Below are 25,278 nucleotides of genomic sequence, written 5' to 3'. Positions count from 1 at the left end.
TAATTTGTCTTAGGAATAATAACTGCGGCCCATGAATTTCATAAATCATTTTTTTTTTTATTGTGGTGAAACACACATAACCTAAAATTTACCTTTTCAACCATTTTTAAGTGTGCAGTTTAATGGTATTCAGTACATTCACATTGTTGTACAACCATTACTTCCGTCCATCTCCAGAACATTCTTCATCTTCAAAAACTGAAACTCTGTCCCCATTAAACAAGAACTCTGCATTCTCCTCTTTCTCTTGGCCCTGGCAACCAACATTCTACCTTCTGTCTCTATGAATGTAACTACTCTAGGTCCCTCATCTAAGTGTAATCATACAGCATTTGTCCTTTTGTGTCTGGCTTCTTTCATGGAGCCTGATGTCTTCAAGTTTCATCCATGTTGTAGCATGTCACAGAATTTCCTTCCTTTTTAAGGCTGGATAATATTCCATTGCATGTATACACCACATTTTGTTTATCCATTTATCTTTGGATGGACACTTGGGTTGCGTCCACGCCTTGGCTATTGTGAATGATACAGCTATAAACATGGGTAAACAAAAAAAAGAAAATTTTAATTTAAATGATCATTCCCAAGGGGAAGCTTAACGCTACCAAAAACAAAAAACAAACAAACAAAAAAAACAAATTAAAGTCCATTAACAGGAATTCAGAACCAATGAAAGTGAATTCCATTTAAGGGTATAGAGCAGAGGTTCCCAGACTTTCTCAGTTCATGGATCCCTTATTGTCCCAGTGATTTTGCGCAGGGCCCCTAGGCCAAAAAAAATTATTGAACTGTTAAAAATTTATTAAATAGCTAGATCCAAACAACTTAGCAAGTATTTATGTTCTAACAATTAATTAAGTAGCTATTTGGGGGAAATGTATATTATGTAAAAGAAAGAATATTTTTTATTTTATTCTTAAATAACCGCAATTATTTACTAAGGGGGTATGCACACCCATTAGGCACATCGCTATGTCTCCAACCTTGAAATCAGATCGGACACTGCCACCCTTATTTTCTGTTTCATGTAGATTTTTCTTGGTACTTGCTTTTTATTACAGTAACCACTGAAATCCCAGCTTTGTGAAGCTCTGACATCTTTGATAGAAAAATAGCACAAAAAAAAAAAAGAAGAAGAAGAAGAAGAAAAGAAAAAGAAAGAAAAAAAAGTAGCACAGGGACTTCCCTGGTGGCACAGTGGTTAAGAATCCGCCTGCCAATGCAGGGGGACACGGGTTTGATCCTTGGTCCGGGAAGATCCCACATGCCGCGGAGCAGCTAAGCCCGTGTGCCACAACTACTGAGAACGCGCTGTAGAGCCCGCGAGCCACGAATACTGAGTCCATGTGCCACAGCTACTGAAGCCCTTGCACCTAGAGACCATGCTCCGCAACAAGAGAAGCCACCGCAATGAGAAGCCCGCGCACCGCAACGAAGAGTAGCCCCCACTCGCCGCAACTAGAGAAAGCCCGCATGCAGCATCGAAGACCCAACGCAGCCAAAAATAAGTAAATAAATAAATAAAAATTTAAAAAGAGAACACAATGTGACTGCAGAGGCAGAAAAAAAAAAAAAGAAAAGTAGCACAATCTAATGCTGAAATTATGAACTACCTCGACTTCATGGTTTGCAGTAGATGTCAGGAATTGCTGTATTTCCCTCAACTTATAAAAATCTTCCAGTATGTGAGTTTCTTGCGGTACTCTGGGCAGTTTGGTGCCCAGTTTGGGAACTGAAAATCTAGACAATCCAAATATTATGAAGACCTTACTTTGTCAACAAGAACTGCATAAACTGTGTCTGGCTGACTCTCCAACTGACCTCATTTTTACCACTCTGGCCCTCCCTCCCTTGCAGACAAAATGGCCCTTTTGCTGTTTCCTGACCTCTCTGATTACCTTGCTACCTCAGTGCCTTTGCATTAAATATATATATACATATATATTTATTTGTTTATTTTGTTGCGTTGGGTCTTAGCTGTAGCATGCGGATCTTTTCGTTGCAGCACGTGGGCGTCTCTCTAGTTGTGGTGCACAGGCTCCAGAGAGCCGGGGCTCAGTAGTTGCGGCTCGGGTTTAGTTGCCCTGTGGCGTGTGGGATCTTTGGGATCTTAGGATCTTTGGGATCTTAGTTACCCGACCAGGGATCGAACCCTTGTCCTCTGCAATGGAAGGGGGATTCTTAACCACTGGACCACCAGGGAAGTCCCCTCAGTGCCTTTGCATTTGCTGTAGCTCCTACTTGGAATGCTCTTCCCCCATGGGTTGCTGCCCTAACTCACTCAGGGCTGTCCGCTGGTCCCTGTGTACACCAGTCACAACCCGCCCCCCCCCCACCCCCGCCCCAAGCCTTTACTCATCTCCAGAGCGCTCAAGTTGACCTGCCTACCATTCTGCACTTTCAGGGGTGATTTGCCCCACACAAAACCTCTTTGAAAATATAATTACATTTGGAATTACTGGTCCAGGATTACTTCAATAGCAGCAAAGTAAAATTGCAGTGTTGATGTAGTTAAAATTTTAACAAACACCAAAAAAAGTAAACTGAATAATAAAGACCAAAGAAAGTAAAGGAAATAATGAAAATGCACAGAACTGTCATAATTTGAACTAGCAAGCCAGGAATACTCTGTGGTGGCAGTGGTACTTGGCTGCTGAGACCTCTAAATCCAAACTGTTCCTGGATGGGTGAAGAAACATCTCCCCCTCCGGAGGAAGGAACTGCAAAGTCTCATTGCCAAGAGGCTTGCATTCTAGGCTGGGAGGGATTTGTGGATGAGCTTTGCAATGCACCACACCATCTTTTTCCCATTGATCTTTGGTGCCATTGTTGGTTTTTTTTTCTTTTTTCTCATTAAACTTTGTTTTAAGGGGTCTCAAAATTCTGTGCCAGATGTTTGGTCAAGTTGTTTCCATTAAAAAGTTCTGATTTTAAAAACTAATAACTTAAAACTGACACACACACACACGCACACAAGCCAAACATTCTCTTTCCTTCTGAAGGCTTTTATGATACACTGATATTATTAACCAGTTTAAATGGCCAATTGAGACAAACAGTGCTGAGATCATTCTTTCACCACTGGTTAAGATGTGGGTGGCAGGTATTGGGGATCATATTAATTTAGCCTTCTGAGCTTTCTGGGCAGACTTGGTGACCTTGCTAGCTCCAGCAGCCTTCTTGGCCACTGTTTTGATGACATCCATAGCAACTGCGTGTCTCATGTCACGAACAGTAAACGACCCAAAGAGGGATCAGAGAAGCTCTCAACACACATGGGCTTATAGGAACCGTATCAACCATGGCAGACTCACAAGATTTCAAGAATCTGGGGCCATCTTCTGGCTTCTTCTCAGAACGGCAATCAACCTCCTTCAGCTCAGCAAATTTGCAAGCAATGTGAGCTGGGTGACAATCCCACACAGGTGCATAGCCAGCACTGATTTGGTCTGGATGGTTTAGGATAGTCCGGAAGTCAGCTGCTTCCATTGGTGGGTCATTTTTGCTGACACCACCCACATTGCCATGGTGAATATCTTTGACAGACACCTTTTCGATGTTGAAGCCCACATAATCCCCCGGAAGAGCTTCACTCAGAGCTTCATGGTGCATTTCATCAGACTTGGCTTCAATTATAACGTTGACTGGAGCCAAGGTGACCACCATGCTGGGTTTGAGAACACCCGGCTCCACAGGGACAGTATCAATTCCGTCAATTTTGTAAATGTTCTGGAGGGGCAGACAAATGAGTTTGTCAGTTGGATGAGTTGGTGGCAGAATGCAATCCAGAGCTTCAGGCGGTGTGGTTGCACTGGCATTGCCATCTTTATGGATGACTTTCCATGGCTCCAGCATGTTGTCACCATTCCAACCAGAATTGGCACAGATGCTACTGTGTCAGGGTTATAGCCAATTTTCTTAATGTAGGTGCTGACTTCCTTAATGATTTCCTTGTATCTCTTTCTGGCTGTAGGAATCCCTTTTGTTAACACCAACAATGAATTGCTTCACACCCAGTGTGTAAGCCAGAAGGGCACACTCATGGGTCTGCTTGTTCTTGGAACACTTGCTGCAAATTCACCAACACCATCAGCAACAATGAAGACAGCACAGTCTGGCTGAGAAGTGCCTGTGATCATGTTTTTGATAAAGTCTCTGTGTCCTGTGGCATCAATGATGGTCACATAATACTTGGTGGTCTTGAATTTCCACAGGGAGATATTGACGGTGATACAACATATCAATGGTGATGCCACACTTACATTCATCTTTCACTTTGTCCAAGACCCAGGTATCCTTGAATGAGCTCTTTCCCATCTCAGCAGCCTCCTTCTCAAATTTTTCGGTGGTTTTTTGGTCAGTCCCACCATATTTGTAGATCAGATGGCCATTAATGGTAGACTTGCCTGAATCTAAGTGTCCAGTGATGACAATGTTGATATGAGTCTTTTCCTTCCCATTTTGGCTTAGATTCAGCCGTGGGTTTCATGACAGCTGTGTTCTGGTGGAAAACCCGTTGTGAAAAAAGTAGTGCTATCTTTATCATATGTCAAGTTCCTGTATATGCAAAGGTCTTTGTTTTCTTTTGAATCAAGTTTTAATTTTGGAATAATTCTAGATTTGCAGAAAAGTTGAAAAGAGGAATTCCATACACCCTCATCCAGTTTCATCTAATATCCATATTTTTCATGCTTATTTGGGACTTTTGTTAAAACTAAGAAACCAACTTTGGTACATTGCTATTAACTAAACTCCAGACTTTATTCGTATTTTACCAACTTTTCCCCTAGTGTCCTTCTCCTGTCCCAGGATCGAGTCCAGGGCATCACAGAGCATTTAGTTGTTATGTCTCCCCACTCTCATCTGATCTTTGACAGTTTCCCAGTTTTTCCTTGTTTTTCATGATCTTGACAGTTTTAAAGAGTACAGGTGATGTATTTTTTAGACTCCCTCAATTTAGATTTGTCTGACGTCTTTCACATGATTGGGCTGGGGTTATGGGTTTGGGGAAGGATGCTATAGACGTGAAATGCCCTTCTCATCACATCACGTCAAGGGTAACTGATAGCAACAGCACTTATCACTGGTGATGTTAACCTTGATCACTTGGTTAAGGTAGTGTTTGTCATGTTTCTCCACTCTGAGGTTATAATTTTTCCTTTTCCATACTCTAATCTTTGGAAGTTGGTCACTAAGCCTACACTGGAGGAGGTGGGGAGGGAGTGTTTGATCTAAGCTCCACCTCTTGGAGCAGGAAGTAACTACATATATTACTTGGATTACTTTTGTAAGAAGATTTGTAAGGAATCTTACTTTGTAAGGAAGATCTTCTCCCCATTTATTTATTTATACAATCATTTAATATCTGTATAGACATGTACATTTATTTTATACCTGGGATTATAATCCAATACTATGTTAATTATTTTGTCACTCAAATTGTTCCATTGGGAATTATTTCAAGTTGGTTCCTGTGTCCCTTTGACATATCCTCCATTTTTCGGGAAACATTTCTTACTTTCTGGTACTACAAGATGCTCAGGGCTTGTTTAATATGTGCTCTGTCCCAGCCTTAGAATTTGCCATTTCTCCAAAGAGTCCTGGCTCCTTTTATTTGGTAATGGTATTAGAAATCAAGATGTGGGCACTGGGTGTGCTCATTGCCACTGGGGTGTCACTGCTTCTAGGTTCTGTCAGTGAAAAGAGCTAGGAAATATATACGCGTGTACAAACCCAGGTATAATACATATCTATACTTATTTCTGTATCAATCTATCTCTGTTTATATTAAGTTAAATATGCGATCACAGTGATATCTCCAACTCTTATCAGCCTCACAGGGTTCATTCTAGCCTTACCTTCTTGTTTATAAGTAACTGCCCTCTTCAACAGTGAGAAACCTGACCCCCACCATTTTCCATCCATTTGCTTATTTGTTTAATTCCAGGATGCATAAAAGCAGTTTCAGAGTTGTTAACCTATACCTCCACGATACAGGTCTGTTTTTGAGTCTGTATTCTGTTACACCGCTCTATTTGTCTTTTTTTTTTTTTTTTACCACTACCATTCTAATTTGACTATTATAATTTTAAGATATGTCTTCATGCATGATAAGGAAGTATTTTTGACTCAGCTACTCATAGACCTTTATTTTTCCACACAAATTTATCATGATTTTTTTTTGAGTTTCTTAATTTTGACTGGAATGGCAATAATTTGTTTTATAGCTTAATTTAGGAAGAATTAACTAACAAATATACACTGTGAAGACATTCTTCCTTGAAACATTTTATTGTCTATTTAGTCAGATCTTCTTTTACAATTTTCTCCTTAAAGATGTTGTGCAGTCATTTTAGTTTAATTCTGAAATAATTTACAGGGTTTTTTTCCTTTGTGATGGTGTCTTGTTTTCTGCTACATTTTTAAATTAGTTATTGCTAGTGCAGAGGTAATGATACCAATTTTGGTGACTTGAGCCTATATCTGACAACCTGGCTAAACTTTTATTTAGTTTGTATTTCTGTTGAATTTTATAAGTAGATGACAGTTTTGTCTCTTCTAATTCTTCCATATCTTGTTTCTTTGTCTTACCTTATCTCATTAACCAGGACCTCTAGTAACAGACAGCAGCATAGTGTGAATTCATCTGTGTCTTTCCTATTGTTCCCAGGCATAATTCAAATGCATCTACAATCTTTCCATTATGTAAAATGGTTACTGTAGGTTTTAGGTACATATAATCTTTATTAAGTTAAAGAAGCTCCTTCTATTCCCAGTTTTATGAGAATTTAAAAAATCATGACTAGGTATTTTTTCAAATGCATTTTTCCATCTATTGAGATAATTTATTTTTCTCCTTTAATCTATTAATGTGGTGAATTACATAGACATGACATCAAACCATCCTTGTATTTCATGTCTTTTTTTCAAGTGCAGTGTTGGATTAGGTTAGTTAATATTTTATTTACACACATCTATGTCCATAAGTGAAATAAGCCCATCATTTTCTTACTTTGTATTATCTATAGTTAGTTTTGTATTTAAGGTTATATTAACCTCATAAAAGATGTTGGGAATCTTTCCTTCTTTTTTGTTTTATGAAGCAAACTGAATAAGGTAGGGATTATCTGTTTCTTAAAAGATTGCAAGAACTTACCTGAAAATCACCTGTACCTTGGGAAAGGTTTGGTTATCATATCATTTTATTTAACAATTATTGGTCTATCCAAATTTTCTAGTGTTTTTTGTGTCAATTTTGGGATTTTCACCCTTTTCCAGAAGGGTAATTTGTTAACTTCTTTTTGTTTTGAAAGTTTTTGTGAATAGTTGTTTCTAAATACATTTATAAATATATTTAAATATTTACTATTTAAAATCTATGTTTGTATACTGTTTTCCCCCTTTACTCCTGTGTCTTGTTGTTTTGCAGTTTTTCTTTTTCCGTCCTCATTTATCTTGCCACAGGTTTGTTTACTTAATCTAAAAAACAAAAACAATCAGCTTTTGGTTTGTGAATATTCTTTATTGTTTTTCTCATTTTCTTTATAACTGGGTTCTCTCCTTATCTTTGCTACTTTTTTCTTCTTACTTCTTTGGGTTGATTCTATTGTACTTTTTCCAATTTCTTGATTTGAATATGTATTATCAGTTCATTTGTTTTCAACCTTTCTTGCTTTCTGATAAATGTACTTAAAGCTACAAATTTTCCTCTAAGACCTGTGTCCCACAGACTAAGCAATGTAAAGTGTTTGTTTTATTACATTCCAAGTCTTTCATAATTTCCCTAATGCTTCCCAAGGATTACTTAGAAGTTTTGTTTTTGTTTTTGTTTTCCCTCTCCCAGGCTTTTTTATTACATTACTTTTTTTGACTGTGTTGGGTCTTCGCTGCTGCACACGGGCTTTCTCTAGTTGTGGCGAGTCCGGGGGCTACTCTTCGTTGCGGTGCGCGAGCGTCTCATTGCGGTGGCTTCTCTTGATGTGGAGCACGGGCTCTAGGTGCAAGGGCTTCAGTAGTTGTGGCACGTGGCTTCAGTAGTTGTGGCTCTCGGGCTCTAGAGCGCAGGCTCAGTAGTTGTGGCTCATGGGCCTAGTCGCTCCGCGGCATGTGGGATCTTCTCAGACCAGGGCTTGAACCTGTGTCCCCTGCGTTGGCAGGCGGATTCTTAACCACTGCGCCACCAGGGAAGCCCTTTAAGGGATTTTTAAAAACCTATCCTCTTATTATCAGGTCAAATTTTATTGCCTGATGGTCAGAGAACATGGTCTGTATGATGTTGATTTTTTTTTTTTGGAATTTATTAGGGCCTCCTTTGTGGCCTAGGAGGTAGTCAATCTTTATGACTGTTCCCTGTTATTTAAGAAGAACATGTATTCTGTTTGTGTGCATAAAGTTCTCATACCAGCTATTAATTTGAATACATTGTTATTCAAATTTTCTATAGTTTCTCATATTTCTGTCCAATGACTAAGATGTTAGACTAGTTTTCACAATAGCTTTGAAATTTATCATTGATATTTTAATCTCTTAATTGGGTATGGATTTTGCTACATTTCACTGTTCAAAGATTAGGGCCGTCAACTCAATAACCTAGTATTTTTGAGCAGTCTGATCTGAGACCCTGGTCATCAACACAATACATATTTTTTGTGGATATGACTCTTATGGGAATTGTCCTAGTAGGATGAGTGCATACTTCCCGAATGGATTTGAAAGTATATTTTTAAACACAGGGGCATACCCCCCCCAACTATAAAATATGGGATAATGGCTGGAATTCACAGGCAGATTCACGCAGAATGTTCAGAAGCTCTTTGCCTCCTGGCCCATGACCTGCCTGTTCGTACCCCCGCTCCAGCCCCCATTCAATGTCACAGTGACTAAAATGCAACTACTAGAAATTCATTGGGGGAGTTGTGATCTCCAAATGCCCTCTTTTAAAGTGTAAAAATATTCATGGGTTGGCTGCAGGTTGATATTATTCTCCAACACCTTATGGTAAATTCACCAAATTTCTCTATTTTCTGATAGCTAGCTTAAAACAGCTTTCGTAAGGAAACAGGTTAAGGAGAAAGTGTGGGGAAGAAGGGGGACTTAGCATAGGGAGGGAGGCAGAAAAATGAATAATTCTGGAGGAAGCATTGTCCCGGGATATAAGTTCTGGGAAAGCTGCAACAACTGGGGCTTTGGGAAGATGGGGGCAGCGAGAAGGTGCTGTGTGTGGATGTGTGGGGAGGTGAGCAGAGAGTGGACTTGGGGAAATTTAAGAAGACAAGCATCATCTATGTTATGATTTTTATCGACTGGCCTCACACTTTGGCTAGTTCCATATTGGACAAGAGGGGAACATTTTCTGCCCTTCTTCAATTTTGTCTCAGAGGAGAAAAAAAAGACAAATATGATGCTTCCGTTTTCTTTGATTTACTATCATTTCGGTAAGAAACTCACAACAACCTAGCCTGGATCATACTAATGTGATGTATTTATTGCTCAAATAATTCATTTGATAATTATTACATGGCCTTGTAGCATCTCATATCATCTTGGGTTCTTGGTTAAATTCTTTATTGTGATTGAACTTATCAGGTTATCACAATGATACTTATCATCCCAGTGATACTGTAAATCTCTTGAGGGTAAGTCTACCATGTAATACTTTTTGGAATCTATTATGGCTGGTTGTATAATGCAATGCACACAGTAAATATTGCTGTAGGTTTACTTATCTCTTCTAGCCTATGGACACTGTCTTTCACTGGAGTTCATAGTGACTGTTTTTGAAAGAATGTTTCATTCTTCCCGCTGCTAAATAAGCAGATAATGGAACAGTTTTGAACTCGGGTAAGTGTCATACTAAAACATTCATCACTAAAGAGACTAAAACTTGTATCAGAATAGAGAAAGGAATTCCATACCTCTCCTCTCTATAATGTGATTGCATTAACAAGCATTTAACCAGATGAAATAATGCAGGGTAAACTGCCAGCTTGTGTACAGCAATATATCATTCTCACATCCTGAGAGTCCATGATAAACATGCTTTAATATGAACTTGGTATGGTCTTTGATTGAGCTTCTCCTTTTATCCATTTCCAGAACTTGAACTTAACCTTGTAAGATTGAAATGGGAATAAATAAACACACTCACTTAACATGTGCGAGATGTGAATGAGAAATATGGCCAGTGGAGATGAACTGGTTGGCTATTAGAGGCTGGACTCTTCCCTTGGCTAATTCACCACAGTCCAGGGGCCAGTTCATAAGCTTGTAGATTTGAAAACCTGCATCCTGAGGCTTTTTGACAGCATACTTAGTCAACTTGCCTTTTAGGATAGATTGACATTAACCAAGCTCAAGACCCAGGTCTCTGTATTCATTTATATAGACACTTATTTTATTTTTTTGACTGCGTTGGGTCTTCGTTGCTGCACGTGGGCTTTCTCTAGTTGCGGCGAGCGGGAGCCGGGGCTACTCTTCATTGTGGTGCACAGGCTTCTCATCGTGGTGGCTTCTCTTGTTGCAGAGCACGGGCTCTAGGTGCACGGGTTCAGTAGTTGCAGTGCACAGGCTTAGTTGCTCCACGGCATGTGGGATCTTCCCGGGCTCAAACCCGTGTACCCTGCATTGGCAGGCGGATTCTTAACCACTTCGCCACCGTGGAAGTCCCGTTTCTTTGTTTTTAAATTGGGGTTAGGACACACGGGGTGAGTGGTCCACCACTTATCAGCTGGGTAGTACTGCCAAGTTCTCCCACTCTCTCTGTCTTTGTTTGCCCAAGGCCACACAGGCAGAAACTGAATAGTTTTTGACTGTTTCCTACCTCTCCCTGCTGTCTCTTTGGTCAGGTCCACCCTGGTTGAAAACAAACCTGGTGGTTGGCAATTAACCACAGAAGAGAACCCGTGTGGACAATTAGTCAGAATTAAGTATGTCTTTGCTAACAAGAGTATTGCCCTTTACAGCCATTTTGGGCATATCCCTTTCTCTTAGTACCGCTCCAAGAGCTCAGATCTTTTCAGGCCACTCCCTCTGACCTGCCTACAAGGTAGACATTTCCACAGGCACAGCAGTCCTGTCAGGTGAGGGACTCAGGGTCAACCCCATAGACTTTTTCTATAAGAGACTCTGAAACTCCAACAGGCCACAAAAAATCCATGGTCTCAGATGCTCACTACAGATCTGCTTACAGAACACAGGAGGGTACTTCCTGAAACTAAAGGACAAGCTGACAGACAATTCCTGCAATCACCAAATTACTCATCTAATGGTTCATGATTTATTTGAACACATAACCAAGTATTGATGAAGTTGTATTAAAAAATGCACCAGCCTGTTTTTACTTATTTATTTATGCCTCCATTTTATTTCAGAACATTTAATGTGACTCTCAAGTCAATTAATAACATCTTACAAAAACACACAGTACTTTTTTTCCCGTCAGAGCAGTTTTTCATGCATTGCATCATTTCCTCCGCTCAGGACAGCTGGCTTTGCTGTCTCCATTTTAATGACGGTGGCTTAGATGTGGAGGCCGATGTGCTGTCCACGAAGGGTTTTCACAGACGTTACTTCATTTGATCCTTTCCTCCCACCCTGCACGGCCGGAAGGTTGCCCGTCCTCCCGTTAGTTTGGGGGAAGTGGAGGTCAGTCTGGGGCGACATCCCACCAAACAAGCTGGTCTTGGTCCGAGATGTGAGATACGCTAGGGGTCAGGGTTAGGGGAATCCACACGACTTCGGACCGGGTGTCTGACCAAGGACCTCCCCGCAGAAGCCCGCCTGGCATTTAGCCAGGGGCATCCACCCTCCCGGCCAACCCGCAGGGCCTCGAATAGGCAAAGCATCGAATCCCGCTGCATGTCAATCAAGTTCAAGAGGCTTCATCAGAGCGCCCTCAGGTCAAGAACTGATCTGACTGTGCTGCTACCACGCCTCTGGGCTCGGGCCCTCCGGGAGTGAAGGACTTGGGGGTTCTTCCTTCCAAGAACGCTCGAGAAGGCCGCCGATGGGCCTCTCCCCGCCGCGGCCGAGCGGGGCTGTCGTGGAGTGTCGGCTTGCCCCGGGCCGCCAGCAAGCCAGCTGGACCATTAGCACCAAAGGGGAACCCAGGGCTCCGGGTTCCCGCACCTTCACTACCTGCTTCCCGTCGGACCGCCCTTCTCACAGGTCCCGCCCCTTCCGCCGACCTCCCTCCGGAGGTCCTGCCTCTTCCGCCAGCCCCGCCCCTTTCAGCCCACGTGTGGGCCCGAGACACGCGTTGGTTGTCCGCGCGTGTCCTGTTGTCAGGCCCCCGGCTGTGTGGATCCCGGCGCGCCCCCGCCCTCTCGGCCATGGGGGGCCCCAAGAGGAAGGCCCCGGTCGGCCCGGACGGCGCTGCTCCCCCAGCGGGCGCAGCCAAGCGGGCCCGCACCGAAGAGCTCACGGGCGTGCGCTTCAAGGCTCAGCTGAGGGACCCGCAGGGCGCTGAGCCGGGTGAGTGTGGGGCTCGGGGGAGAGAGTGCGAGCGTGCGAGGCTGTCTCCCGGCTTCGGTCTGGGTGGGGCCTCCGTGTGCAGACACAGCCGCTCCTTTCTGCAGAGCCCGGTCTCCCGATTTGCAGTCGGGAAACCGAGACCCGGGTGCTTTCGAGTCCAGGGCCCCGACTTGCTTGATTGTGACAGTTCCCTGCGACTGTATGCTTCCCTCTCCTGGGCAGCATCCCTCAGCAAGCTCTAAAATTCTTTACTGCAACCGCTAGGAGAGTGAATAACTGTACTACTCGTTCACGCCACAAATTATTTGTCGAGTCCTGCCTGTGAGTCAGCTCGGGGCTGTTCAGTGAGCAGGTTTGCTACTACCGTGGCTGTCAGCTCTGTTTTCCGTAGCTCTGATTCTCCAACGCTCACACTGACCCGATAACAGGTAATAAGCTATCACATGAAGCCACCACAGGACTTGTCAGTTGACCCGGATTAGACTAGTGACTGATATGAAGCAGATTCTATAATTTCACTTTTTGAAAAGTGTGACCACCCGTCACAACTCCTTGTAATCCATTAGAAAGTATTTAGGTTACAAGGACAAAACACAATTGAATATGCTAGTATGTGGAAACACTGGCACTGTGTCAAAATGAAACAGTGACAGTGTTTCTGTCAACTGAAAAATTATTAAGTTAATGGCCAGAATATCCTCAGTTTCCAGTTTGTCGTCCACAGATTTTGTTTTTAAACGTCTGATACCTATAACTGCTAGCCAGTGCTAGGAAGATGATACCTACTGTAGCTCAGAATTATACATTTCATACATTCATTTGTTCATTATTTACAAGGGCTTGTTATTTGCTAGGGTAGAGATAAAATGGTGAGTAAGAATCACGTGCGCCCTGCCATCGTGAAGCTTATGAATAATCAAGTGGGAAGGCAGATATCAATCTGTAAAATCATGTACAGACTGTTCCAGCACAAGTCCTCTAAAGGACAGGGATAGGAAACTTTCTGGTGGAACAAAGAGCATGTTTAATTATTTGAAGGATTGTAACCTTAGACACGTTTGTGGTTTTGCCCAGAGCTCTGTACTTTTGGGCGCTGCATTTGAACTGGTTTCAGAAGGAAGCCAGGGTTGACAGGTGCTGGGTGCAGATGAAGGAGTTGGGAGGTGTGGCAGGGCTGAAGGCAGTGGGTGAAAGTGTGAATCCCTTGTGTGAGGCTCTGTTGGATTTGTGTTTGAATCTGGTCTCGGATTCTCCCTCCCTTTTGATATGTTCTTGTAACTTTCTGTGGTAGGATCACCTCACTGGACCATCAGAGAGGTGGATCTGATCAATGTTAGGGGGTTTTGTTTTCATCCAGGTGTTAGGGAAGGTTTTTTTTCTGTTGTGTTTTGTTTTTCCAGCTTTATTGAGATATTATTAACATATAGCATGTGTAAGTTTCAGGTGTACAATGCGGTGATTTGATACACATGTATAGCGTGAAATCATTACCCAAATAAGGTTAGTCAACTCTTCCATCCCCTCATATAATTACCACGTTTTTGGGGTGACAGCATTTAAGATCTGCTCTCTTAATAACTTCGAAGTATATGATACAGTATTGTTAACTATAGTCACAATGCTGTACATTAGATTCCTTGGAACTTATGCATCTTATAGCTATAAGTTTATACCCTTTGACCAACATCTCCTCATTTTACCCATCCCCCAGTCCCCGGCAACCTCCATTCTACTCTCTGTTTCTATGAGTTTGGCTTTTTTAGATTCCACATATAAGTGAGAACATACAGTATTCGTCTTTCCCTGTCTGACTTATTTCACTTAATGCCCTCAAGGTCCATACATGTTGTCTCAAAAGGCAGAGTTTCCTTCTTTTTTAGAGGCTGCATAATATTCCGTTGTATACATTTCTGAATATAGGTATAGATAGACCACATTTTCTTTATCCATTATAGTCCCTTCATGGTGGTGGGGGAGGGGTGGGTAGGAGGGGAGAGCAGGGTTAGATTGATAAAGACCCAGAGGGTGCTCAGGAGTGGGTGAGTATCAACATCGGGGAGGATACCTGCATCAGGAAGCGTTCTGCTCTAAACCAGTGCCCTTGAAAGATGTTGCCTATCATTTAGTGGTGATGGAGGAAAGACCGTGTCCTAACTCTTGATCTCCCCATCTCCTCCCTGCTACTCTGTTCTCCATCTCAGTAAGTGGCACTTCCAGTCACCTGGATGTTCCTGCTGAAATCTCCCTCTGTTGCAGTAGCGGCTGAGATTGTTTCTAGACTGTCCTCATTCACATTTGATCGTAACTCTCATTTCAGCCTTGGAAGCCTTTGTTTCTGCGGCCAAGAAGCTGCCACGAGAAGATGTGTATGATGTCGTGGAGGGGTACATAAAGATTTCTGTTGAGTGTGCAGAGATTTTCCAGCTCCTGAGTGGGGAGAAGCACCCTGAAAGTGAAGTATGCTATTTCTTACCTGGCCTGACGGACAGAAGAAAAAGTTAATGCTACTGTTGTGTTAAGCTTGATGAAGAGAAATGTGATATAAATTTCCAAGACATTACCAGCTTTCTACAGAAAATGATGCTCTGTGCCTGTGCTGTAGGGATACGTTCATTTTTGCATTATAACCTTTGAAAGCATTTTAGCGGAAAATAGTAACTTGTTATTGGTGAATAATACCAGAAGGAAAGATCATAGATTCTTAATGTAAATCCACTTAGTCTCACCATGGTTTGCTTTAACAAAAGGGAGATAGGTAAAGACTGTGTGTCACAGGTACAGACATATATTGAGTTGACTGTTGTTTTCTGGTTCCTAAGAGGTTCAGAATTTGGGATATTTATGAACCTGTTGAAATCTCAGGATTATTGCCGTAAGGCTGTAGACCTGAATATCGCCAAAGCAGTGAGGCTGAATCGATAGCAGAAATTTCTCTTTTAATTTCATTTGGTTTAATTGTAAGCAAGCTTATCTCTATTCAGCTAGACTATTGGAACAAGACTAATTCCAGAGCCTGGGGCCTGGCAGATCCCTGTGTTTGGCTTGGGATCTGGGTAGGCGTCATCCTGCAGGTTGAAGGTTTTAAACCTGCAGGTGGCTGTGGCTAAGACTAGAGGAGAACATGTAGAAGAGGAAAAGAAAGGAGATGGTTAGTAAGCGTTTCAGTTCTGTCTTTGCAGATGCTTTTAATATTTCAAGTTTTCGAGGCCATATTATTGCGGACAGCCAGTGACCTTTCCCATTTTCGTGTGGTGGGAACCAACATCGTGAAAAAGCTAATGAATAACCACATGAAGCTCATCTGTGAGTCCCTGTATGCTTCGGGTTACAGGTAAGTTGCCCGCCTTTCCGTGGCAGGACTAGCCTTGGGCTTGGTCTGCCTTCAGCGCTCCACAAGTGCACTTGACCTTTCCTCCACTCACAAACAGAGCGGAGCAGTTTCCGAGGCTGTCAAGACTGTGGCTCTGCCCCTCCTTCTGTTGACCGGCCCCTCACCGAATCCTCTGCCACCAGGTGTCCCTCTCCTCCCGCCCTGCTGCTCTCCCTGCTGTCTTGGGAACACTTCAGACCTCCTTCAAGCTGCCTGTCCTTTTGCCCCGACAGCTCTTCCCCGAGGTCCTCACAGGCACCCTCCCTCTCCACCTTCAGGGCTTTGCAGAGGTGTCATCTCAGGGAGGCCCTCTCTGGCCGCCGCATCCATAGCTATACGTGTGACATAATATCCGTATCGACGTCGTGACTCGCTGTCTCCCTCCCCTAGAATTCAGGGTACCTGCAGGTGGAGGCCTTGACCGTCCTGTAAAACGCCATCCTCCCAGCACCTAAACGGTGCCTAGTATGTAGTAGGTGCTCAGTAACCGTGAATTTTGGGTAACTGCAGGATGGGAAGGCAGCCAGGAGCTCGCATTTGGAGACGCCCACCGTGCAGAAGTGTTCCTCGTGCCCTGCAAAGGCAGGGGTGGTGTGGGTCCAGATACATGACCATTTACTGGCCACAGACACGGCCATCTTCTTCTGACCTTGCCTTTTGTGTTCTTGGATCCTACTCAAACTCAGATTTTTAGCTTTCTTTGAAGATTTCCTGAGGGTTTTTTTTTAAAGAAAGAGCGTGTCTGCATGTCTCCTTCCTTCCGTTTTCTGGTTTGGGGGTAGCAGACCACACAGCCGAGTGTGCAGCTGCTTCTCGGGGGGTGGCTTTGTGTTTCTGCTGTCCTGACACACCTGGTTTCCTTCTTGTCTCTGAACAGGATGGCTCGAGCCTGCCTGAACCTGATGGCCGCCATGGTGACCCAGGGTCCCGAGGCTGCCAGGGACGTCTGCAGCCATTTCGATTTGAATAAAAAGACCTTGTACACGCTGGTGACCAAGAGGGATTCAAAGGTGAGGCACGCCGAGCGTCCTTTCCCTTTGAGGGGCCAAAGTGTTTGACGTGTCCTCCTCTGTCTGGTCTCGGTCCTCGCGTAGATGGGGCGGGAGGCCCCTGTGTGGAGAGACGTGTGCCTTGGCTGGAGCCTGTGAGAAAGGGAGGCCTCACTCCCGGCTGGCGGTGAAGGTCCGGTCGCCTGCGGGGCCCGAGTGCCAGGGACGTCTGAGGCCAGCCTCCCTGGGGGCTCTGCATCGCAGTGCCTTCCTGGCCTGTGAGGGTGATGTAGCTTGCGAGTGTCTTCACAGGGCACTGGAAACGGTCTCCGTGTGCCTCGTGGCGAGACCCTGGTGGTGGCCCGGTCCTCCCGTGCGGGGTCCGTCCACTTTGTAGAAGAGCCTTGGGAGGCCAAGCCAGTGACCTCCTCAAAGAGGACGTTTATGGCTTTTTACCATGCTTCTTGCGCCTCCCAATTATAAGGCTTACAATGAGTAGGGGCTGGCTTGTGCCAAAGAGAATGGACATGTAAATGCTTGGTTTTCAGGAGAGCTGTTAAAAAAAAAGTTTCCTGGTGGCTCCAGAAGTTTCACTTGGGTTTGGAAAGGTTCTTGAGGAAAGAGTACGAGTTTCAGGACTTGTAGGCTGGAGCAAGGGCACCCTCCCGACACGTGTGCCAGCTGCAGCTGCCGACACGCCTCTTCCCGTTCGTGTGCCCACTCTCCCAGCCGGTGCCCCGGTGCCAGTGCCACAGCCGCCCGGGCTCCGTGCTCCGCGCCCCCGGCCTGAGCGCCGGGACCAGGTCACAGAGGCCCAGCCCTGTCTGCCCAGGTGGAGGAGCCACGCTAGAATAAGTGACTTCTGCAGCCAGGCGTCACCTTGTTCTCCAGCGCTTCCCGGGGCTTAAGAGTTTCTGCGTTGCCAGGTAATAGACTGAAGGTTAATCACGGTAACAACAGTGTTGAGGGTTTTCCTCGGTTATGAATAAGGTTTTCTCTGAGGAAAAAATTCCAGGTCTTAATGTTTCATGGATACTATGATTAATGTGTCAGAAGTTCCATTTAATGAGTGATGGCTCCTGGCGTCTAAGTGCGTATCTAATAAAAGGAATGTGTGTGCTGTTTGCACACTAGGGCAGATATCATGGCTCTTTGGTCTTCCCTGGCAATCAGCCTGGCAGTAATTACCTGTCAGAATCCCTTCCCTTTCCCACCCCGTGTCTTGACCTCAGCCAGCCCAGCCATCTAAGTAAAGTACACGTCAGTGGACAGGCCAGTCGCCAGGACACAGTGTGGGAAAACCCAAGCTGGGTTTCCTGGCCTGGATCCGGCTGCAGGCTGGCACATGTGCTGCTTCATCTCAGGGCCTCGCAAGTTATTTTACATCTCTCTTGATCTGTAAAACGGCAGTTGTTGTTGAAATGAAAGTATTTTTACTTTCTTTAATCATCTATATCAAGTATCTTAAATACTCTGTATATTGTAGGAAATGGTTTCTAGACAGTAAAAAATTTTTCTAGTATGAGAAATATCAGGGACATTCAAAGATAGAGAACGGCACAATGAATTCCCACGTACCTGTCATCCAGCCTCGGACCCTGTCACCCCTCCCACCTTTTGGGTTGTTTTGGGGCAGTCTGTTACAGCACATCCCACATATATTTCACCATCAATATTTCAGTGTGTATCTCTAACAGAAAGAACATTTTAGAAAACAAAACCATGGTGCCATCATTGTACCTAACACCATTAATAATTTCTCAACATCCTCTAATGCCCAGGGTGGCCTCAGCTTTTCCCCGACTATCTCAAAAACGTCTGTACACTTCGTGGTTCAAATCAGGGTCCAAAGAAGAGCTGCACATTGTGTTGGTTGATGCCTTTCTTAAATCTCTTCATTTCTTTGAGTTTTCTGCCTCTCCCCCACTTTTTTTTTTTTTTAATGCCATTTAGTTATTGAAGGAGCTGGGAGATAAATTTTTTTGACATTTTAACATTGTTTTTATGTTAACATTTTATGTTTTTATGTTAACATTGTTTTTATGACATTTTAACAAATGTTTTTTAACATTTCGGAGGGACTTATTAAAGCTTCATGAAGAAAGAGGATTATGAATATTTTTTCATCCAAAGAAAGCATTGTTAAAAATCCTGTGCCAAAGAACAGTTTTACCAAATATGTTTTGGTCTATTTTAGACAGTGTTTTGCAGAACAAGCCATAGAGTTCAGGATGTTTTCTTCCTGGGATAATAACCCTGTGAATTCACGGGGTAGGAACGAAGAGTAGGCGTGTGGCCTTCTTGCCTTTGATGGCGTTTGCTGGAGGTGGAAGGTGGAGGCGCCGGGGCAGCGAGGGGCTGTGGTCAGGTGGAGAGGCCTGGTGGTGGCTGCTGGAGAGGGGCCGGGGCTACGTCTCGGGGGTTTTGTTCTCCACAGTGTCAGGAATCTGAAATTTGGGGTTCTCTGGGATAAACAAGATGGATGCCAGCAGGTGAGAGCTAACCTCTGTTTCAGTTCAGAATCCATTGCTGGCACCCCTGAGAGGATCTAGTCCAACTCTGCTGTGTTCGCGCAGGATAGAAAGACCTGCAAGGACAGGTTGGGGCCAACATTCCAGGGTCCTGACTCCCAATACTTCAGTGGAGGAAAAAACCCTAAAACTTGTGGAACATTTCCTACTCTCTGGGAAAGGATAAAACCTAATTTAATTTTATAAGGCAAGTTTTAGCATTTTGCCAGAATTCTTTTGAAATGTAAGGTGTACGTAGACCAGGATAACAAGTTAACTGTGCTTGAATTAGGTGACACGTTTGTTTGAACGGTGAGACGTCTGGATGGCTTGGGAGCAGTTGTTACTTTAAGCTTCCTGAGGACAGGGGCAGAATCTGAGTCACCTTTGCACCCTCTCAGCCTGAGTTTATGGCATCTTGAGTGTAATTGGTGTTTTATTAACATCGAGTTGGTGAGTGAAGCACTGGAGCGTTGCTGACAGTCTAAGGAGTGCAGCTCACTTTCAAGACTCTAGCCATCATTGTACCCAAACTCCATATTGTGAAGAGGCCCACAGGTTGGTCCCCAGAACAAGAGGGTAGTTTGGGGCTCTTAGTGTATTTGGAGTAAAGCAGCATTGATCTTGTAAGGTCTTGCTGACGTGTGTTCTGTGGTGTGGATGGAGTGTGGATAGAGTGGTGTGGATGGAGTGTGGTGTGGATGGATAAACTCCATCAGTACGAGGAACGAGCAAGGCCTCCACCCAGATGTTACAGACCAGGGGTCGGGTGCTTGTTCTTTTCTCCAGAAGAAACATATCCAATAAAACAAGACAGAATTAATTAAATACATAGAGGCCTAAATGGTGCCAACTACGGTCCTTGCACCTTCAGAAAAAGTGGAACGAAGATGCCATGGTACCCCGGAGAAGAAGGAACTTCTCTGTAGGCAGATGTGAAGTTGGGCATGAAGCAGTGTGTTTGTACAGGGATTTTGTATCATTCCAATTCCAGTACTTACTCACTTAGTAGTTATGTCACCTTAAGTGAGGTTTTTAAAACCTCAGTTTCCCCATCTGTAAAATGGGTATTGTGGGCATCTGTACCTCTGATCGTTATAAGGAGTAAATGAGATAACAGATGTGTAGCGTCTGACATAGTGTCTGGCACATAGTAAGTGCTCAGTGAACGTTATTGATATCATCACCACCATCACCACCATCATCACCATCACCACCATCATCACCGTCACCCCCATCATCACCATCATCATCCTTATCATCATCATCATCATCACCACCATCATCATCATCATCACTACTGCCCCCACTAAGTGGAATGGGACTCTTGGAAGGCGGAGACTCCTTAATTTTTTCAGGCATTCAGGGCAATGATTCTCTGTGATGTTAACTTACTTCTTGTCATCAAATTAAAGTACCTTTGGAATAACTGAAATAGGGAAAAGTTTTCGGTGTAAGCAGTGGAGGATCTGAGCATATGTGCTAGTTCTGGTCCAACTGACAAGAGACCTGCGTGATCATATGCCGTCGGTTCTTTGGATGTAAAAAGGGAATGTGAGACACGGGTTTGTCTTAAAGTTACTGGGAGGGAAAACTGATCAGGTGGCCCTAGTGGTTTCCCCTGAGGTGTTGGCTGTTGGTCATGGCCTTTGGGCTGTCACTGAGGATGCTCTCCTGGGTAATGGCTGGTGCCTGCGGGACAGTGTAGATTGCAGTCCTGGGAAGGCCATGGTGGGTTTGTAATGAGACAGCATCTGTACTTTGGTGTCTGATGTAAATTTATAGTATAAAAGCCAGACGTCACCTCATTGATGTCTCATCAGAATCAGCATGAGCCTTTCCATTATCTCTGGATTTTCAAAAACAGATGTATTATTTCATTACACAAGAGTAGGTCATATCTAGACAGGCTGAGAGTCTTCTGCTCTAAACCAAAGTGGTCCATGAACTAAAAATGTGTATATATTCCAGTCGGAGAAGGGGAGACCTATACTTTTGTGTTTAGAGAGAGTTTGAAAGAGAAGGAGAAATAGAGTAGAAGACTGAGGGGAAAGAGCAAAGAAAAAAACCCTTTGTTTACATGAAGAGATGACCAGTGCTTTTAGACTTAGACCCGCTAATGGCACAAGCCCGGGAGGCCTCTGTGATCCTGGGACGGGCGGGGCGTGCCTGCTGCGTGTTCCTGCTTCCCCGGGGGTGCGTGTGTGGATACGCACGTGACATGCGGGTCTCCTTTGCCCCCAGGGAGTGCATGACGTCCGGCTGGCCTACATTCAGTTCGCTCTTTCCTTCTTGATCGCAGGCGATGACAGCACAGTCGCTCAAGTGCTGGAGTTGAAAGGTAGGTGTGTCTCTTTGTCTCGGGGCAAAGCCTGCTTGTGACTGTTTTGAAAAACTTACACAGAGCATTTTGCAGGTTACTAAAAGTCTGCAGCCTTTGCGGCTGCCGTGTACACTAGGGTAAAGGGTGTGTGTGGCGCGAGACTTTGGTCAGTGCGGTTTTGATGCCGCTGGTCAGTGCGGACAGAGGTATCCCTGTTTCTCTAGCTGGATGCTGAGCGGGCCTAACAAAGGAGAAGTGCAAACTTCAGAGACTCATGCAGACAAAGGAGGCTTTATGGTTCCAGAAAGTACATGGATTCATAGCCGTGGCTACCCTGCTTTTCTTAGTAATTGTGTTTTAAAAAAATGCCTAGTGTTACCAGAGTATTAGTAGTAGAGCTTCAGAGAATTCCAGCAGTACCACCTTTGGGTGCCAGTGTCTCTAGAGCAAGGCTTGGCATAGTTTAATCTATTAGGGCTACTTGTGTTTTATCAAGACTGTGAATGGCAGTGCGGAGAGGGCAGTTGTCCAGTAAGATCCCCCAGGATCAAGCCCCGTCTGGGGTGAGGAGCTGGTGTCCCAGCTGGGGCCCAGGGACTTGTCGGGGGAGGGACAGCATGGGGCCGCCAGCCTTTCCCCCACCTCCCCCAGCGTGGGAGCCCAGAGCCCCCTCCAGAACGAGCTGCAGAGACCATTTACGAGCAGGTGCGGGTACTGTCCCTGTGTGTTGTCAGCCTGGTCTGTGTAGCAACCCCTTGGAGGCGATGCTTCCTTCGCGTGGTGCAGTGGACACGTCCTGCTCGTTGCCGGGCCCGTGTGGGATGTCCTCTGCAACCAGGGCTGGGCGTTTCTTCAGAATCCTTCTGGGTCTTCTCGGCGTCTGGCCATTTATTAAATAAAGGACACTGATTTGGGGTTATCCATCCATGCTGCTGAAGGGGCAGGGATGCACTTCTGTTAAAGTTTCTGCAGGGCGGTTGGGCTGGTCCAGACATTCCACATCTCGTCATTTATACTAAGGGAATAATTAAGGATGTGAGCAGAGGTTTTGTTAGGGGACGTTTTTTCATATTAGCTGAAAATTGGACTCCTCCTAACTACCCACCAGCATGGGATTGAGCAAATTGAGGGCTGGTCGTAAGGAGGAATGCAGCTATTAACAATGATGTAGAAATATGTATATAGATGTCAAATTTTTTAAGTATATAGGATTGGGTGTAAACTCAGTTATAAAACTGGTAAAGTATGATCCCATTTTACTAAAAGTTAAATTTAACAGAATATGGATATATCAGAAGGTTAACAGTTAACTGGTAACCCAGACATTAACAGTGTTAACTTTTGGGTAGTGGAGTTGTGGTTGATTTTAAATTTCTGTCTGGTATTTTCTGATTTTTTTTTTTTTTAAGAATAATGAATTTGCTTTTGTAGAAATTATGTGTGCCCATTAAGCATGTATGGAGGAAGAGAAATTGTAATTGCTTTGCTGCTTTTTACCAGTGTCACCAGTATGTTAGTAATGATACAACTTCAAGCTGTGGAGGCTGAGTCCTTGGTGATCCCAAAAGTATGAAGAGAAAGCAAATAAATAAATCGGTCCAAGTTCTACCACCAATCCATAAAGTGACGACCATCACTTTAAATACATCTCTGAGCAAGTCTAAGTGAAGAGAGAAACTTTGGAAAACTGTAATCGTACCATACATTCTCTTTCAAACCGTCAGTATTAAATTAACTTTACCGAAGTTAATGAGAAAAGCAAAGTAAAACAGAACTAAAGGAACTATTGAACTTTACTGGTTCAGTCACTGTTTTGCCTTTAGATATTTATTTCCTATGTCACAAAAATAGTTTTTCCTACTGTGAACTTGTATAATTAAAAAAGACAAGACTTAAAAAACAACAAAAAAAGGCAAGTAAATGGCATTGTTTGCTGTACCATTTTAAGAATGGTACAGCAAACGAACATTTTAAGAAGTAATGTTCTCTCATCGGTTCTCATTCAAAGTATTTTTGAGTCTAATGCTTTGAAACTTTTACTTTCAGAATTTATTCCTTGCATTTTTAGCTCAGGCATGAAGGAAGATAGGATCTCTACCATCAATATTTTGTTATCCACACTGAAAACAAAGGTACGTATTTGGTGATCAATGTTCCTGTCATTTGTTTGCTCCAGTGTTTTACAGGACTTTAGAGCTATAACATCGTAGGTTATATGGGTTGTTGTATAGGTTGAATGGGAAACTGTTTCTTAAGCAGAAGCTTGGCGGTGCTGAGCCAGTCCTGAAGGTGACAGGCACTGAAGCCACCACTTCAGTTCAGGTGAGGCTGCTGTTTCGTCACAGCAGGAGAAAAGCTGCTCCCTGCTCCCCGCTACTTCACAGGAGGCCACCGGGGTAACTGAGCTGTAAATACCACTCTTTTTCATTTACACACCTGGCAAAATGTTATTTTGTGTCATCTTGCATGTTCTGCCTTTTACATGCATCTGACAGAAATTTTAAAACTCGCTGAAAGGATAACTGTCTTTGATATAGAAGCCCCTTAAATGATCAGTTAGAAAAACTCCATGAGCCTCCGAACATAAATAGTTGTCAAAAGGCCGTGAACTGGCAGCCCACGTAAAAATGGCCGATTAGCGTAGTATTTAGTGCTTCTCGACCGGCGCAGTTCTGCCCTCCACGGGCCATTTGGCAGTGTTTGGTTGCCATAACTGGAGAAATGCAGCTGACATCTGGTGAGTACAGACCAGGAATGCTGCTCAGCATCCTACAGTGCACAGGACAGCCCCTCACAACAGTTATTCGGCCCAAAATGTCAGTAGTGCCGAGGTTGAGAAACCCTGATTCAAAGCAGTGCAAGTGATGAGGTACAGGTCTTTTCACCTACCAAGTTGGCATTGACTTTTCAAAACAATGATATTCAGTGCCAGCAAAGATGCTTTAAGTCAGGTACTTTCCTGGAGGAAGTGTTGCAACCCCTCTGGAAGACAGCAAGTCTAGCAGTATGTGTCAGAGGTTTTAAAAATGTTTGTACACCTGGAGTGAGGGATGGGATCGCCACACAGTCACCCGGGGAACGTATTTGAAATACATAAACCCTCAGAGATAGGAGCTGGGGAGGGGTAGGTTTGTGTGGAGCTGAGAACTAATGCCACAATTCCAAGTCCAGAGTCAGGGATGCAGGGCAGGCTTTGTACAAGGATGCTGCTAATGATAGCCAGAGTTTGGAAGCAACCTAATTACACACACCTGGGAAATGGTTACATAAGTTATAGTCGCTCATAGGATAGAATGATGTTCAGCCCTCCAAAATGATGTTCTAAAGGAATTTTTAATGATGTGGAGACAGCTCATGCTGCATTAAGTAAAAGCAGGCACAAAACAATAATTAAATATATTCTCAAAGAAGCCAAAAAAAAAGAAACCCCAACAAAAACCTAATACATACACATGTATATTTTGTGTGGTTGATGGGGGCAGGGAGGCTGAAAGGAAACATACCAAAATGTGAGCTGTGAGTATCCTAGGGTGGTGGCAATATTGGTGAATTTTTTCTCTTTACTTTTTTTCTTTTTTTGGCTAAATATTTTGCCGCAGGCCTACATTATTTTTA

At 43.9% G+C, this 25,278-nt stretch overlaps 1 protein-coding gene and 1 pseudogene across 2 annotated transcripts in view; one reads left to right on the top strand and one right to left on the bottom strand.

Annotated features, from left to right (window-relative positions):
• Window positions 1–3,113: 3,113 nt before the first annotated feature.
• On the bottom strand, window positions 3,114–12,331 carry LOC137765982 (elongation factor 1-alpha 1 pseudogene; annotated as a pseudogene).
• The window catches only part of URB1 (URB1 ribosome biogenesis homolog), a 64,937-nt gene continuing 51,882 nt past the window's right edge, over window positions 12,224–25,278 (top strand). For both annotated transcript variants that reach the window (XM_068546970.1, XM_068546969.1), the window contains exons 1-6: window positions 12,224–12,471; window positions 14,789–14,928; window positions 15,651–15,802; window positions 16,719–16,851; window positions 21,585–21,681; window positions 23,710–23,795. In XM_068546970.1, coding sequence (XP_068403071.1) covers window positions 12,330–12,471; window positions 14,789–14,928; window positions 15,651–15,802; window positions 16,719–16,851; window positions 21,585–21,681; window positions 23,710–23,795 — 750 coding nt within the window. In that variant the 5' untranslated portion in view covers window positions 12,224–12,329. The remainder of the gene's footprint in view (window positions 12,472–14,788; window positions 14,929–15,650; window positions 15,803–16,718; window positions 16,852–21,584; window positions 21,682–23,709; window positions 23,796–25,278) is intronic.

This window comes from Eschrichtius robustus, chromosome 6 (assembly GCF_028021215.1).
Source record: "Eschrichtius robustus isolate mEscRob2 chromosome 6, mEscRob2.pri, whole genome shotgun sequence".
Taxonomy (NCBI): Eukaryota; Metazoa; Chordata; class Mammalia; order Artiodactyla; family Eschrichtiidae; genus Eschrichtius; species Eschrichtius robustus.
This window is presented reverse-complemented; position numbering and strand designations above follow the sequence as displayed.